The sequence below is a fragment of the Cygnus olor genome, chromosome 1 (genome assembly GCF_009769625.2).
Source record: "Cygnus olor isolate bCygOlo1 chromosome 1, bCygOlo1.pri.v2, whole genome shotgun sequence".
NCBI lineage: Eukaryota > Metazoa > Chordata > Aves > Anseriformes > Anatidae > Cygnus > Cygnus olor.
In genome coordinates this window covers 164,503,962-164,521,121 of record NC_049169.1, presented here as the reverse complement: position 1 = coordinate 164,521,121, position 17,160 = coordinate 164,503,962, and the positions used below count along the sequence as shown (strand labels likewise).

The following is a 17,160-nucleotide window of genomic DNA, read 5'->3' as shown; positions in this document are numbered from 1 at the left end:
TGATTACTGTATCAGCCTACTTAACAAAATTAGTTAATTTCCATTCTTAGAAAACAGAGTAAGTTTGCTTAGACTATTCAAGCCTCTCATCACTAAGTCACTTACCTCTTCCTTCTTCCAGTCTATGTCTCCTGTTTACACGCTGCCGCTTTTCTTCTTGCCGTAACTGAAGGTGTTCTTCAATATTCACTCCAGGAACAGGGACAGCTACACAGATTAAGAAAACAAAACAATTTTTAAAGATAGTTTTACGTATTATGAGAGTAATAAACCCCAGTGGAAGTTTAGTAAATGGAAACTGAAGCCAACTTCCTACCTGTCCCTTATGTGGCTCTTACAAAATATTTAAGGGGAAAAAAAAAAAAAAGGAGATGAGCAATATTTCTTAAGAGTACTAGACCTTTTCTCTGAATTTTGATTTTCATGAATCTGCCACAATTTCAACATTACTGATTAGTATTTAATAATTTTTATCAAGCATATTACATATTTATGGTTAGTTATCTGTTATCACAGTTATCTCAATTTTTCCCCCAAAAAAATCAGAAGGGTTTATTAACAAACATAAACACAAATGACAAACATAAACAATCATAAAATAAAATGTCAATAATATTTTAAAATATTTAAATCACTTAAACTATACAAATCTCTGGTCTATTTAAAACGTTTTTAAAACATGGTTAAGAATGCTTCAGCACCATATGCTCTGTCCTTACAAAGAAACATTTGATTACTTTAACACATGGATATATCTGTATGTAAATCCTGACTTATTTAACGACTAGCTAATTTAATACGAATTCAAAATGTACTGATAAGCATTTTTGTACCACGGATCACCTTGAATGAACACAGCAACAGAACTGCTGTTTGCACTGCCTTTTTTTCCATGTTTCTTCAGGAAATTGTAGCAATTTTATATACATATATAAACTGTGGCCCTGATATCAGATAAAACAATGCACCTTGAAGCACTGTCACTTTTCTCCAGGCAAATGTGACTTAATCAATTCAATGCCCTCACCTTAAACTATGCCAAAGCCCAACACAGGACCAAGAGCTATCTATCCTGCTAGGAGAGGAGTTAGCAAAGCAGGGATAAACACAAAAACCTTAACTCATCCTTGGTCATGCATGAAAATAGAGCTGTTAAGCAGAGATGCTGTTGTTACATTCACTGTCAGTGCAATACGGCATAAATCTACTTCTGTAACATTAGGGGGTCCTTAGTGTTAGAATAACTTATCAAGAGAAACACTCCAGTTAACTTTTATGTGGAAAAAAACTCACATTCAAATTATAGCATAAGATTTTTGATGACTACTTTTCAAAAAAAAAAAAATTTAAAAATTGGTGAGATGCACAAATATTTTAACTTAAGCATATGATTGTTTTACACTCCTTTTCTGTATCGGATACTGCTTCTATGCAGGATTAAGGCCTCTACTTAAATCTAAAAAAAATAAGGAAGAAAGAATAAATATAAAAAACAAATATATAAAAAAAATAAAAAAGGAAGAAAAGTTGGACCCAGCAAAATCTCCTAAAATCTGTAACTGCCTAGATGTAAGTAGAGAGAATATAATATTAAAAATGTTACTATAACAGATCTTAGAACAAGGAAAGACTTAAGGTGGTGTTCCTTATGTGCATGTGCATTTTTAAGTAATTTCCATACTCCCGGCAACATACTTACTCCAAAAAATTCTGAGAAAAAAGAATTTCTCAAGAAATTATATTTCCCATCTTTTGCCATGTCTCCAAATAAGATCACAGAAAAACTCAAGCTATCAAAAATGGGCAAGAACAACTTTGTAGGATCAGCGTTAGTATCCCAACCACACAGGTCAAAATGGCACACTCATATCTATAGCAAAGAAAAATTTAAAATGTTTCACTTACCAGAATGATCCCACTTTGCTACACTAACTATAAATAAATCTGCCTGATAAGTTATATTTTATCCATTTTAACACTCTTATACTAAAATTATCATGTAAGTCCAGAATTTGCGAGGAAAGAACTGCATAAGTTATGGTAAAGTTTTTATCATACAACACAAAAAAAAATAAAATGCAAGCAAAAGTATTAACTGAAAGGAACACTTGTTTCTACACTAACCTGTTATTCTAACTCAGATTTCAAAAGTCAGCAATAGGACTGATTTTATTTAAAGAGTACAAAGAGAAGTATCAAAGGAAACAAATGAAAAACCCCACTTCAACTGGAAATAAAAAATCGTAGTAAGATAAAAAAATAAAAGTAATCTCCCTAATTTCATATCACTTACCCAGTAAGAGATCTAAAGGTATCATCTCTTTTACAGCATCAAGGATTCCTCTTTGCCTTGCCTCCTGGCCATCCAGTTCTCTAGCACACGCCTTGCAGCAGCCACAAACAGCACAGCCCGACTCACCTGAGCCACAGCCACAGATTCTGCAGCAAACAGAGTTACTTTATCAACACTTTTAATTCTCATGCATTATTGATGCCTTGGTAATTAAAACATACATGCTCACAAACAGAACAAACTAATAACGTAATTCTTCCCAAGATAAACAGAAAGTATAACTAGTTTATATCCTAGATGCTGTTGCACGGTGCCTGGGAGCATACACTGACAATACACACCTGAACTGACTTCTCGGCATAATGTTTCTTTGTTTAATTAAATGCACACTACATGAAAACACAAACAGGGAAACAGTGAGCACATGCAATGCTGAAGAAAGTAATGGCAATGTGCAAAGCAGTGGTCCTTTATGCTGCTCAAACCTGAAGTAACAGATAAAATCAAATGGAAGACCAAGATAAAATCTTCCATCATAGGACAAAGAAAGGTTATCCTGTAGCCAACAGCTCTGTAAGTAAAATACAATAGTTCAATTGGAAGGGACCTACACAGATCATTAGGTCCAACAGCCTGACTGACCACTTTAGGGCTAATCAAAACTTAAAGCATATTAATAAGGGCATTATGTAAATGCCTCTTGAACACTGACAGGCCTGGGCAATCAAGCACCTTGCTAGGTGCTTGGGTCAAACAAGCGTTTGACCAACCTCACGGTATTTTTCCAATGTCCAGTCTCAACCTCTCCCGGCACATCTTTGTGCCATTCCCTCACGGCACATCCTTGGTTACCACACATAAGAGGCCAGCACTTCCCTCTTCACTTCCGCTCCTCGGGAAGATGCAGAGGGCAACGAGGTTACCTCTGAGCCTCCTTTCCTCCAAACTAGACAACCCAAGTGTCCTCAGTCTCTCCATGACTTCCCACCCTGTTATCAGCTTTGCTGCCCTCCTCTGGACACACTCAAGCATCTTGACATCATTTTTATATTGTGGGGTCCAGAACTGTATGCAATATTCAAGATGAGGCCACAACGATGCTAAATATGGCAGGAGAATCACCTCTTTTGACTGGCTGGCTATGCGGTTTGCTTTCTTGGCTGCCAGGCCACATTGCTGGCTCCTGTTGGGCCTGCTGTCAACTAGCACACTCAGATCCCTTTCTGCAGGGCTGCTCTCTGTTCACTGATCTCCCAGTCTTTACCTGTGTCCAGCATTACTGCGTCCCAGGTGCAGAACCCAGCATTTTCCTTTGTTGCTGACTGTCCAATGCTCCACTCTATCTAGGTCCCACTGTAAGGCCTCTCATCCCTACAGAGTCAACAGCACCTCCCAGTTCAGTATCACGAGCAAACTTGCTAAGTTTGCAGCAACTCCTGCATCCAGATCATCGATAAAAATGCTGAACAGAACTGGCCCTAGAATTCTGCCCTTGGGAACCACTAGTGATCAGTCACCAGCCAAATGTAGCCCTATTCATAACCCTCTGCACTTTGCTGTTCTGCGAGTTCACCACTCAGCATAGTGTGAACCTGTTCAAAGCACAGCTGGACAATTACCCAGAATGACACTGTAAGGGGCAGTAGCAAAAGCCTTACTGAAACCCAGAAAGATTACATGTACCACCTTCCCTTCATTCACTAAGTGGGTGACCTTATCATAGATGATCAAATTACTAACGCAGGACTTTTCCTTCATGAACCCATGCTGACTATGTCTGATAAGAGCTTTGTTCTCTAAGTGCCTTTCAAGAGACATTTTTGGCAAGAGACAATCTATACTATTGGTCATATTCAACAGCTTCTAGTAAAGCAAAAGGTACATCCTAAAGAAATTTTTAAAAAGCATTTAAATAAGCTACAACCATTACAAGCTATTTACAAAAATTTTCACTTATTTCTGATTTTAAAAGCACATACCTGTTTAAATATATTATCTTAGATTGAAGTTTAAGAACAAAACAGCTCAGTTTGAATTCAACACATGCTTTACCTGTTCAACCCACTACAGTAAGTCTATTTCCGTATGTCTGCTTACCCTCCAGGAACTCTGTCAGGACGGCCACTACTAACGCAGCTAGCTCCATAGCCTGTGCAATCCCCACATACAGTGCACACCATGCACTGCTCCAGCTTCCATTTATGCATGCCTGGAGGACACATCATGGACTTCTCATCTTTTTCATCCAGTTCCTCTTCTAGATCTTCATCCATTGCTGTTGCCATGTTCTCAACTCCAAAACCTAATTGGGATATTGAAAGAATAAACATCTGTTTTCAGAGCTCAGCAGTGGCTACTGAAAAAGATCTGAAGAACATTCACAGATCAGATTTTAAAAGGAACAACTACAAATGCCTGATTTGTATGCTCAGTCAGCACAACGACACCTCTGAAACTTTTCCAAGCATGAGCTGGGGCATGTATCTAGCCTTCACAACTAAGAAAAGGAATAACAAGGTTTGGTTTTATTAGTTGTTTTAAAGAAAAGCTTTTTCGCCAACAAAAGTAAATGAGATTTTTTACAAAGCTAGTTTTATTAGTATGTACAAAACCAAATGTTTTTGAAGCAGAAGCATTTGTGCATGCCTGCTTTGTTGTGTTTTTTTTTTTTTAAGTACACTGTATGTGCTTAAGCGTTAGTATTACAATTATATTTTAAATAAATACAGTTATGCTTTTTTCCTTGTGATATTTTCCAGCATACGAAACAAAAGGAAAAATCTAGGTTCCTCACCTTTTCCTCCCTGGCTCATGGAGCCTGTGTCTCTTCCACATTGTCCTTTATTATTTACACCAAATGTCCAAACTTCTCCATTTTTCATTAACACACAGGTGTGAGCTTTGCCCATGGCTACTTGAGTCACAAAGTGGCCTTTCAAATCTGTTACTAAACCTATATGACACAGAATAGTTGAGTGGTTTATTGCACTTTCTACTTGAGATGAAAACTTCTGCAGTATTACACAATTGCTAATGAATACTGACAATTATTAAATTAACAGTAAGGCAGAAGTATAATGGATAAGGAAAACAAGTGCTAGAGTAAGAAGTAAAAAGAGCATTAGTCCTAGACCATGTCTACTGCAAAAAGAAAAAAGCCAGAAGTAAAATAAACCCTGCCCTAAATCACTAATTTTATAAAACAATTCTAAAGGTGTCATAGTCCCATTGGCTTTATTTCTTTAAAATTTTGTTTAAATAGAGATGTACAGGATCGTAAACAAAATCAAAACAGGCAATTTTGTGTACAGAGAAACTTATAAGGCCTAGTTTCCTGCAGACTTTGTCCATAATATGTCTCATTTTTCTGACTTTCCTGTGTGGCTGTCAAGTGTTATATTAAGAACACAACTGATTTTATTTTTTTTCCCTTAGTGGATACATTCATTTGGGAGTTTGTCCCTGGTGCTGCTATATATTTTTACAGAGCTTAAGGAAACTCTGTCTTGTCTTTCTATTCTTCTGTCATATCTGGCTGAACCAGCAGAAATTCAGAAATTTATTAGGAGAGTAAGAAACACACAAACATCATTTCCACAGGCTAAAAACTTCAAACTAATTTCAATTACTCTATTTAAGAAATCATTTAAAAGACAAATATTAGCTTACTTGTACTATCAGAGTAAATGGCATCTTTTCCAAACATGTAGAGTTCTCCATCTTTTGAAATTACAGAACTGCTTCCATTATTGCAAGCTGTAGATATCACAATCTTTCCTTCCATTTTGATGATTTTTTTAGGCTTATATGGTTTTGACTGCCGTCTGCTTTTAGCTTTAAATAAATTAATAAAGTACATGTCATTTTACAAGAAAGCTCTGAATACATAATAACATTTGTTTTCTAAACAGGGTTTAGTTTTCAGAATACTACTGAAAAAAATCCATCTATATGATCTCCCAGTCTAATTTTTACTGGATTGCACTGGTTTCTCTCAAAATTCAATTGCAAAAAAAAGTCATGAGTTGATATCCTTGTAATGAATCTTCATGCTTTTTTTTTTTATTATATATACACTGAACTAGCCTCATACTTCATGAGCTTTACAAAGCAATATGTAGTCCAAAAAAAACAAAAATACTAAAAAGTCTTCAATGCCACCTCAGAAAAATATGTGACAATATATGCAAAGTAATCTATACAATTAAAAGTTTTGTTGTTATTTTCTAAAGAAAAATATTAAATTCCCTGTTTATTAAAATGATACTTAAAAACAGTTGAGTCTTAACAGATTCCTATAAGGAGAAAAGAGAAGTACTAAAAATTATTAAAAATCAACAACAACAACAAAAAACCACCCAGATTGTTTGCACTCTGTCCTTAAACAAAACAATAAAAGAACAGCTAAAGACCAGATAAAACAATTAACAGCTACTATTCCTGCCTATGAACTTCACCCAAGTCAGAGAACTGAGAGCTACCTTTAATTGCTAACAGTTAACGTTCTCTACAGAGAACGTGTACGTGCACTTTGCAGGCAGAAACCCGTATCTTCCTGCCTAGGTTTAAAAGAAATCAGAAAAAAAATGTAAAGTTTGAGCACATCCACTCTAAGCCAACTTACAGAGTGACAAAGACAACTAGATCAGTCTGAATACAGTTGAACTTTTAAAAGAACTGAGAATAGCCTGATCAGGTTCCTGATCACATTCTCCAGTAAAAAGACCTAGTGCTGAGATCCACTTCAATTCCCGTTACTCAAACAAAAGCAGTGACAGCAATTTACTTCAAAGTCCTAAACTTCTGTTTCATCTGAAATTGTAGATTAATTTAATACAACAAAAAGAATCATTTGTATTTAGGTAACTTCCAAATAATTGCCCAGGGAAATCTTGAAATTTCTGCTTTTAAATATATTTTCTGAAATCTTTTTGCCTAAAATGATTACATCTCTTAAATTTACTCTAAATTTACTGAAGAAGAAATACGATTTTGTTCCATGCAATTTTCAGTAGATTTGCATTTAAAACTCTACAAGGTTACTGCGGCCGATACCATGTTTATTATCCACAGATTTTTATACAGGAGTAATACTAACTTCCTGTCCCCTGAGCACCTTCAAGAATCCCCTCTACATGCATTATCAACTATGTTATAATATAACATGTTCTTGCCTGTATTTTAGTTATGTCATATGGGAAAAAATACACATTCTTGGAGAATACTGTCCATGTAGTTGATCTTTCACAGTAACACTAGGCTATATGTGTTTTGTTTCAAAATGAGCTATGCCATACCTTGTACATGGAGCCCAATGATTTTTAGTTAACAGCGTCATTGAAAGGTAAAACTACTATACAGTTAATTGAGATAAAGCTGGGTCCAACCTCATGTTGTACATATATACACATATATACACCCACACATACACACTTGAAATCTATTTTAAAATTCTATTTTAAATTCTAACCATCTAGCACTGCATAAAGACTTGAATTTGATATCTCTGACTGACTACACTGAGGCACAAAAATTCCAGTATTATTAAAGTCTTTACCATTCCCCAACCCACCTAAATCTCACACAAACTAACACAACAGCCTGTTTCAAAAAGTGAAATATTTAATTTTGGGCATTATTTTTGTATTATTTTTCTATAATTTCTCCATAATAGAGAAACATCAGCTGGCAAAACACCAGTTTACAAAGTTCTCTAAAACAACAGCGAAGAGGCAAAAGTTTGGGTCTTCAGATTTTCAGACAAATTCCCAGACAGACTGCATGGCCTCTCGACTGAACATATGACTGACTTTTATCAGAACAATTTTAAAATAGCACTCCCACCACAGAAACCAAACTGTGCTAAAAATGAGTTCAACATCATTAGCTGAGAGAAACAGTGATGCTGGTTCTTTATTGGGGTAAAATTCAAACCCAGAAATATTTAATGTCATTGGAAAACTTTACTGAAATACAAGGAAGTTCAAAGTTCACAAGAGTGAAGTTTTCATAAATATCCAATTTTTGCTTAAAGCATAACTTCACAAAATTAGCTGCTGTGCTCACACCCCAAATCCCTTTAGTATGTGGTAATTACTTTAATACAACTCTCAAAAACTATTCCTATAAAATGTATCTATTACATAAAATAATTCTACCGATGGCGTGCTTTCAAGTTCTTGGAAAATGTTAACAATTTTCCTTTGAAATTAAAAAGTAGTTAATAGGCTTTTATCAACTACTGATCAAGCAAACCTAATACATACTTGATTCTCCATCCTCTCCTTTACTAGCAGAACCTGTGAAGAATATACTTCCATCATCTGCAACAAGTAAGGCATGTGAACCATCATGTCCAACAGAGAACTGAATAATCTTTGGAGATTTCGTGATTGGTAGTTCAACCCATTTTCCTGCTGAAGGTCCACCTTGTTTGATTCCAAGGCTTTGATATTTGCCAGTATAATAAATCTAGGAAAAAAACAGTATAACATTTGAAGTTACACCACAACACTTCAACATGTATCAGTTTGAAGCTGCACTGTATTTAATGCCTACCACATTTCAAAATATATGGAACTTTTCCTGATATAACTATCTCTATCCTAAACCCATGAATTTTGATTTAATGGGAGAAACATCCTGATTGGATTCTGCTTGGTTTGAAATATGCATTCTACTGAGAAACAGATAGTTTTAGTATCTAATTGTTTGGCTTTACAAATTAAATACACAAGAAGAAACTGTTCAAGAGAAACTATTAAAAGGAAACTAAGCTTTAAAAACATTTAAGAGAAATGTCTCTGTAAAAGCAATAGGGTATAAAAATAAAATATATAAATAAATATATAAATATATAAATATATAAATATATAATGTAAATATATAAATAAATAATGAAAACCACGAATTTTCCATGAATGCTAATATATATGCTTATATAATATGCTTAAATATATATATATATAAAACCTATTTTCAGTAAATGCATCAGGTCAGTGAGCACGTGAACAGTAACATAAAACACAACATGTCACTTGAACAAATACAAAATGACTGATGTGGACAAAAGACTTCCTCTAGACAGCACTATGAAATGGATGTGTTAACATATGTAGGCACTTAAAGCCATTTTTCATTATGTCTTATACAGTGTATTTTACGCTTAAACACACAACTTAAGGGACCAAAACTAGGAAGTTTGCTGACTTTAACTTCAAGAGAGCTCTCAGTCTGAAGATCAAAATAATTTATCTCCTCCTATAGTCTGAAGAGTTCTAGCTTGACCAAATTCTAGGTTTCGTATTATTAAATTTTACTGGGAAAAAATAGTTAAGCTTATATGTGATTATTTTCATGAATCTCACTGTTGTGATGAGAACATAACAAAGCCTCATTCCAATACAGCAACAAAATTCTGAGCACAGGAAAAAAAAGATCTATGCTTATACATGTGAAATAACATTACTTTTCCAAACCGACATACAAACACATTAAATAATGTCAAAAAGTCATAGTGAAAGTAAGCAAAACTATTTCTAAATTTCAGTGAACGTGCAAGCACCTCTGAAAAACAGTCTCTACTAAGCAGAATCAATGTATCAAATGACTTAAAATCAACCAAAAACTTCTAATGGGGGAAATTTCATGATAATTGTCTGAAGGACCTGAAAAAACAGACTGAGACATAAACGGCTATCGTTAGATGGCTTATGGAAAGTCATGAGGAAGTCAAGATTTTTGCAAGTGTGCTAATACATCATTTGTAGACAAAAGCTAATCTCTCTCCCTCTAATATAAAATGAAACCCCACACTGTCTCTAAGTAAGAGTGACTGTAGAAATTCCTATAAATTCAACCAAACAAGTAAGCCACAGATTACCCAAGGGTTCCAACTTCATCTACTTATGTTTTCAAATAATTATTTGCATTTTTCCCTTTAAAGAGGACTCTGAAAATTTATTTAAATACAGTCATATAAATTCATTCTAACATATTAAGAAGGCAAAAAGAAATTGTTGAAAACAGTAATTAAATTTAAAAAATAGAAATATATTGATGCAACTTGCTGTTTATTACAAAACATTTTCAATACCTTTCCACTAGCAGTTTTCATAAGGGCAAACTCTCTTCCAGCACCAAGGACAGCTGATTCCTCATCAAACCCTGTACCTGTGCAAGGAAGATTGCAGACAGCCAGTCAGTTTTACCACGCAGTTCCACAGATCAGTGTATGGACTTAACTCCATCAGGGAGAGTTTGTAACAACAAAGGTTCTAAGAAAGCTGCAAGTGAAACAAATTTTGCTGCCAGAAGGCTTACTGGGCTAGACATGGTGGAGTTGTTCAAACAGGAAAAAAAACACTAATGTAAGAGCAACTGCACTTGGTCAGACAAAAGGTCAATGTAGCCAAACATTCTTTTGTTCTGCCAAAAGCAGTCACCTAAAATAGCAAAAAAACAAAGCAAATGCCAAGTGACTTTTCCAAACTACCTTCATAGATACCAATGGCTTACCATCTCAGAAATTCTGACACAAAGGCGGTTTCCAAATATGTTAGTATCTATCTTTCAATGCATTCCTTTTCCGTGAATCCAGCCAGCAGTCCTTTTAACTTCATAAACACCGACCCACAGCAAGGAGTTGTACAGCTTAAATACATGTTATGTGAGCCCTGTGATGAAGTTTAAGTTTCAAACAATGCTATAATTATAAACTAAAGGAAAATACTGGAAAAGATAGAAAGACTGTGGTTCAAAATGACTGTATGGCTTACTATGAGTCAAGCAGTGTTTAAGCTGTTTCAAAAACCTCATACTTCTTGATATTTGTAATGGAGTTATACCTTCCTTCATATAATAAAGGCAAACAAAGGGAAGGGCAGGGTTTCAGTCTTATTTGAATTACTAGCTTACTATTAACCTTCAAAGAACAGGACTTACTGATAATGTGCAAGTCTTTTTCCAGATCAAACAATGAGATGCCACAGGCATGTAAGCATTTTCTTGCAAGCTTAAGCTGCAGTTCCTGTTGCAGTACTGGCTCAGTACTAGTTGCAAATATTCGCACTACAAAGCCATCCTGTAATAAATAAAATATTCACTTTTTTATTGAACAATAAATACACTGATTTACTTTTCACGGTCTAAGTGTATAATCCTATATCAGAGCAAATTATCAGATGGCACACAGATAGAGTAACATTTAGTACAGAGGAAAAAAGAAGAAAATGGTACAGAATGGTCTGAAGAAAAGTATCTGACAGACCTTAAAAATATTTCGAATTTGCTACGAAAACAGTGAATTGATATAGAAATAATTAGCTTCCAACTTCACCACAGAACTCTTGCTTTCACAATGATTTATAACCTTACTTTAAGCCCTCAACTCCTCCTGGTTCATAACTCAAAATTCTAAGTGCAGTTTAAGGATGACTTATTTAAATAGTAGCTAAAAGAGGTTTCTGTTTACAAGTACATTCATCTGGCCATGTTAAAAACAAGTTGTCTGAACAGGGAAACTGGTTAATACTGGTTTCCTTACAGATGCATGTCTAGTATCTGTTGTCTACCCTGCCCCACCCCAGTCCTGCTCCATCCGTGTATTACAGTTTTCTCATGGGCAGTAAACAGTGACCAGTCCAGAACTATGAATGCAATAACTGCCTGCCAAAGAAAATATACAACAGCTAACACGGTTTCGCCTCTCACCGAAGCACTTACTAGGGTTTCCACAGCTTTGGCCAATAGTCAATTTTCATATAAACTCTACTGGAATGTAGTGTATCTTTGCTACCTCTTCTATTTTTGCTTCTATTTTTGCTACTTCTTCTATTAAGTCTGTCTGAAATTCTCCAACAAGTACCAAAGCAATTACAGGAAATGAAATTAAGATAAAAATTGCACTAAGCAGCTTATCCCACAGAGCCCCTACAGAAGAACATGTTAAAAAGCCATATTTTTTTTTCCCAGAACTTATCTTAAAGTTTTATTGAAAGTTTTATTAAAACTTATCTGAAAGATTTCCATTACAAATCAAACTTGGGTGAATATACACATACATGGCAGTTTCTCATTACCTTTAGCTACATGGATTTCTTCCTTAGTTGTGTTAGCTAAGAAAAAGCCAAACTTTAAGCAAAAATGAAATTGTATACATTTTGTAAAATAAAGCAATTAGGTGAGATAAAAATAGTTTACCCATCATATATAACACTTACATCTCTAGATGCTGCTATTTGATTAATATATTCTCCATCAGTGAAGAGGATATTCTGCCCTTCAGTATGACAATCTGTGAAATATGGAGTGCGCTGATTAGTTAATATTAACATATATACACAGTTCTCTGCTTCCACTTAATTTACTCTCACTACAGTCTAACTACAAGAGTTCTAGTTAGATCTACAAAGAGAACATACTGTCCCGATAATGTGTTATGATTTTTTATTAGATCTCTTCTCTCTCACCTATATATTACATATATTACTCCTCCGTCCCTTTACAAGTTATTAAAACTATTTCTGTTGTGTGAAATGTAAGAGGTTACCCTGATATTTAATTGTAAAATAATTTACTATTCACATGTGAGGGGTAATCTAAATTTTTGTAACAGAACTTTCGGTTTTGCATAGGAGTCTTTCCCACGCCCCAAAGACTTTTTTAAGCAAGGTTCATTATCTTTAATAAAAGTTTACTAAGTCCAGCATATAAAACCTACTGAAATAAATGAACCTGAGAGAATCGAACTTCTCATCGTTTGTTTTTCCATTGTTCATCAGGAGAAAATCTAGCGCTTTTTGGAAAACTGTAAGACTTATACTTGCATGTATCATGCATTTATTGAAAACAGGTGGCCACTTCCAAGAAAAAAGGTAGGGAAAGAATTCTGCCCACATTAAAGAAAAAAAGAAGACGACTACTTTCTCTACAAGTTTAGAGGTATATCCCTATGCAATGTCTTCTATTCCTGCTCTGCTGATGGAGCTACTAACAAGGGAGATTCTGTGTCTTGTGAAGTGTCTCCTTCATTGATTACACAGAGGAAAGAGGCCTCTTCCAAAAATACTATAGGACAACTATTTTATGCTCTAAGTACCTGCATAATAACCTAAACAAAGTTCCAGTATCGGTCAGTTTATCTAGCAGATTTAACACTAGATGAAACATGCACAATATGTTTCCAGCATAATCAGCAAATTTGTTAGTTTTTGCAAAGTAGGTAGAGAAAGTACTTTTAATAAAAATAATACAGCTGAAAAAAACATACTTGAAGAACTATTTACAAATCCAAAATATTATTTACTATTTCCTGCTATATTGTCTAGTCCAATAAAATATCTTACAAGGAATAAAATATGCGTTAGGTGGCCTACTCTAATTCTCACATCTTGAAGTAACAGACCTAAAGCAGAGCACATACAAGTATGAAACAATGTATGTAAGCATCAGGCAGGATGGAGAACGGCATATACACTGAAATTTGAAATACTGCTCTCTCAACACTAAGCTCAGATTTAATGACTGAAGTCAGTTCACTTTATTCTCTATGCTGCAAAGTGGTATTAGTAATGTAACAGAAAGAGTTGTCAATAGCTTGAAGTTCCAAAAATAATCTAAATGACATTTCTGAAAGGCTACAGGAAGCTGGATGTCTTATAGGTAAGTATTAAGATCCCTTGAATGGCATATGACGCGCTAACACAAGCGTAACTGTCAAGGAAACGGGATATTCTTGCCATCACTTGATCCATATTACATTGTTTGGCCTAATTCTTGAGTCATTACTATCGAAGAGACAAGCCTCCCAGTAAACAACTTTGGGGAGTTGTTCATGTAGTTGTCTGGTTCTTTTGGAAAGGAAACTGGGAACAGGTGTGCCTTTTTAAAATAGATTCTTCAGAAGACTTCCTAAACATTAGCACTTGATTAAATAACCCAGATGCATCAATAAATATCATATTAATGGGGAGAGGATAAAATGGAAGGTGAATGAAGCATCTGCAAAAAGTAGGACCATATAAGTATCTCAGCTAGCAAAGTGCTCTTCTGATCATCTGTAGTCTTATTCATTCATTATGGCTTTGGAAATTTTTCTGGGGATCAAGAAAAGCTACTCAGGGTTTCCGTTTGGAGAGCACTGTAGCAGAAGGTTCTTACATCTTACCTACATATCTTAACTATAGACACAGGCTAGTCACAGCCACTTCAAAAGCTCCAAGAGAAGATGACTGTCAAAAATCACCTTCCATATTCATACAAGGTATCATGAATGTAGTGCCTGCTATTAAATACTACTAAGCTTATCTGTTTTGGGCTCTACAATATAAGAAGGATATAAAAATACTAGAATGTTTCCAAAGGAGGGCAACAAAGATGGTGAAAGGCCTAGAGGGCATGACTTACGAGGAGCAGACGGTTTGTTAAGCTCAAAGAAGAGGAGACCGAGGGTTGACCTCAGTGCTATCTACAGCTTCCTCATGAGTGGGAGCAGAGAGGGAGGTGATGATCTGTGCTCTCTGGTGAGCAGTGATAGGAGAGGTGGAAATGGCTTAAAGTTGTGTGAGGGGAAGTTCAAACTGGGTATTATAAAAAAGGTTCTTCAGTAAGAGGGTGGTCAGGCCCTGGAACAGGCTCCCCAGGGAAGTGGTCACAGCTCCAAACCTGTCCGTTGTTCAAGGAGCATTTGGACAATGCTCTCAGATATACTGTTCAACACTGACGTTGCCCTGTGTGGAATCAGGAGTTGGATTCAATGATCCTCATGTCTGCCTTTAAACTCTGCCTATTCTGTGATTCCACCTTCAGTTGTGGTACTATGCAGACCAAGCGAACAGCCCTTAGTTCCAAAATACTTACGCAGTTTTAAAGAACAATGAAACCTTCTACTTCTTCAGCTGAATGCAGCAACCTCTCTCTAAGGTACATAGTGAGAATTACCATTAAAGAAACAGTTAAGATGAAAACCTCCTCTGTAAATTCAGGTCCAATCACATAGCAAATCACAGAATTTGGTGATTATTGTATGATATTTCTACTGGGAAGGCAAGATCGACAGCTCAAAGACAGTGTATGAAGCTTTGCAAAGGCATTCATTAGATGCAAGAATGTTGACAAATAGTCTGGTAGTTCCACATACATTGTTAGATTTGCTAGATCATCTGTCAGAGCAGAAAGACTGCCCTTTGAAAGAGAAGTTTATAGTTTCAAGAAGCTGGTGGATCCTACCGTCTGAGAAAAGAGAAGATAATGTTCCACAGTTCATAGAGTTTTCTAACGCCACATGACTTTCAGCTACAATCAACTCCTCATCACGTTACCCAATCTCCTACTCACCCCTTTACAAATAAATACGAATGCCTTATTTAAATGTGTTATGACCAACCAGGGCTTTTGAAAGAGATTAACTCCGGATAGAACTACATCTGAATACCACACCAATTTGGAGGAAATACTTGGATTCATATCCATGTTCAGCTGTTAGCAAGGTCACTGCCCTCTAGTTCTATCCGGTGTGGTTTTTCAGAACTATAGAACATGCTATGAGACATGGGACAGTCATTACTATTTAGAGTTATGTACATACTCGGGTTTCCTCAGGATAGATCACATACTTGCACCCACCTCCATTTTTTTTCCTTTTAATGGGAAACAGAAATAACAAGAAGTGGAGCCCTTCCCACTTGTTCTAGCCAAAAGAACAAGGCCATTACCTGCTCATAATAACTAAGCGTGAGATAAATGTGTGTAAGTGCAGAAAGCAAGACAGCAAAGTTCAAGGGCTGAAGTACAAAGGGTAGCAGTTACAGACAACATCTAGCATCCACTTCAACACTATCACAAACCACACAAAACACAATTGTGTGACAATTTGTGAGGGATTTCTGAAGGGGTATTTCCACGGTTTTAAGACTTGCTTTTTTGCACTGAAGGTTTAATACATTTCTATTTAATTTTTGTCTTTTTGTAGTATAAACAGGCTGTCTTGCAGAATGACCCTTGTTTTCACCAAGATTTGCAGAAGAAAGCTAACAGCTTTGAGGTGCAGACTTCAAATGTGTTCAAGTGTCTCTTAACGCCTGCATAAAAAATACTTTGCTTATCAGTGATAACACAGTTAAGGACCTCAAAGGACCCTAATGGCTGAAGCTGCCTTGAGGTGAAGAAAGTGGAAAAAACAATCCTGCGAGGCAATTTGTCAGGTCCTTGAACATGCTCTCACCCAAATTTCTCATATATCCCCATAAAGACCAAGCAGCTTCAAGTGACACTACCATTTTAAGGACTATGCAAATGGTTGCAAAGACTAGATTCTACATGCATACTTTGTTTCAGAAAAACTGGTTTTGAAATATTGGTTTTGAAATACGAGAATAGAGAATTTTTCAGAGGTTTCAATCAGTGCTTTATATATGCCAAGATGCAATAAAAAATCTTTCTTCTAATCTATAAGAATAAACCTGTCGTTGTTTGATAAAAAGATATTCTTGTGCCCTGCCTGTTTGCATGGGTGGCTAACAGACAAGTTTCACCAGGAAGCCATTAAAACACATTGGAGGAACATCCTAATTTTCTAAGCAGAGACACAAGTTATAAGGCTCCTATGAAAAAACAAATAAATAACAAATACACTAATTGAAGCATTAAAAGCATGGTCCATCAGTGTTCATTAGTCTCCTTCGGTTTTTGGACATATTTCTGCCTATATTCAAAATCAAATGGCTGTGGTCATAGTTTGTGATTACCTCCATTTAAAAGATACTGGAAACAAAGTCATACCTAAGCCAAATTATTAAAGCCTGAACTAGAAACAAACAAAAATTCTTTAAGAAGGAAGCTAAGCTCTTGGAGTCTTTAAATTGAGATAA

General features: G+C 35.6%; 1 protein-coding gene across 20 annotated transcripts in view; it reads right to left on the bottom strand.

Annotated features, from left to right (window-relative positions):
* The window catches only part of MYCBP2 (MYC binding protein 2), a 196,025-nt gene that overhangs the window by 135,589 nt on the left and 43,276 nt on the right, over positions 1-17,160 (bottom strand). For all 20 annotated transcript variants that reach the window (XM_040539587.1, XM_040539595.1, XM_040539597.1 and 17 more), the window contains exons 9-17: positions 12,514-12,587; positions 11,237-11,375; positions 10,389-10,465; positions 8,560-8,764; positions 5,963-6,127; positions 5,088-5,246; positions 4,391-4,595; positions 2,294-2,439; positions 106-207 (exon numbers count right to left, since the gene is read on the bottom strand). In XM_040539587.1, coding sequence (XP_040395521.1) covers positions 106-207; positions 2,294-2,439; positions 4,391-4,595; positions 5,088-5,246; positions 5,963-6,127; positions 8,560-8,764; positions 10,389-10,465; positions 11,237-11,375; positions 12,514-12,587 — 1,272 coding nt within the window. The remainder of the gene's footprint in view (positions 1-105; positions 208-2,293; positions 2,440-4,390; positions 4,596-5,087; positions 5,247-5,962; positions 6,128-8,559; positions 8,765-10,388; positions 10,466-11,236; positions 11,376-12,513; positions 12,588-17,160) is intronic.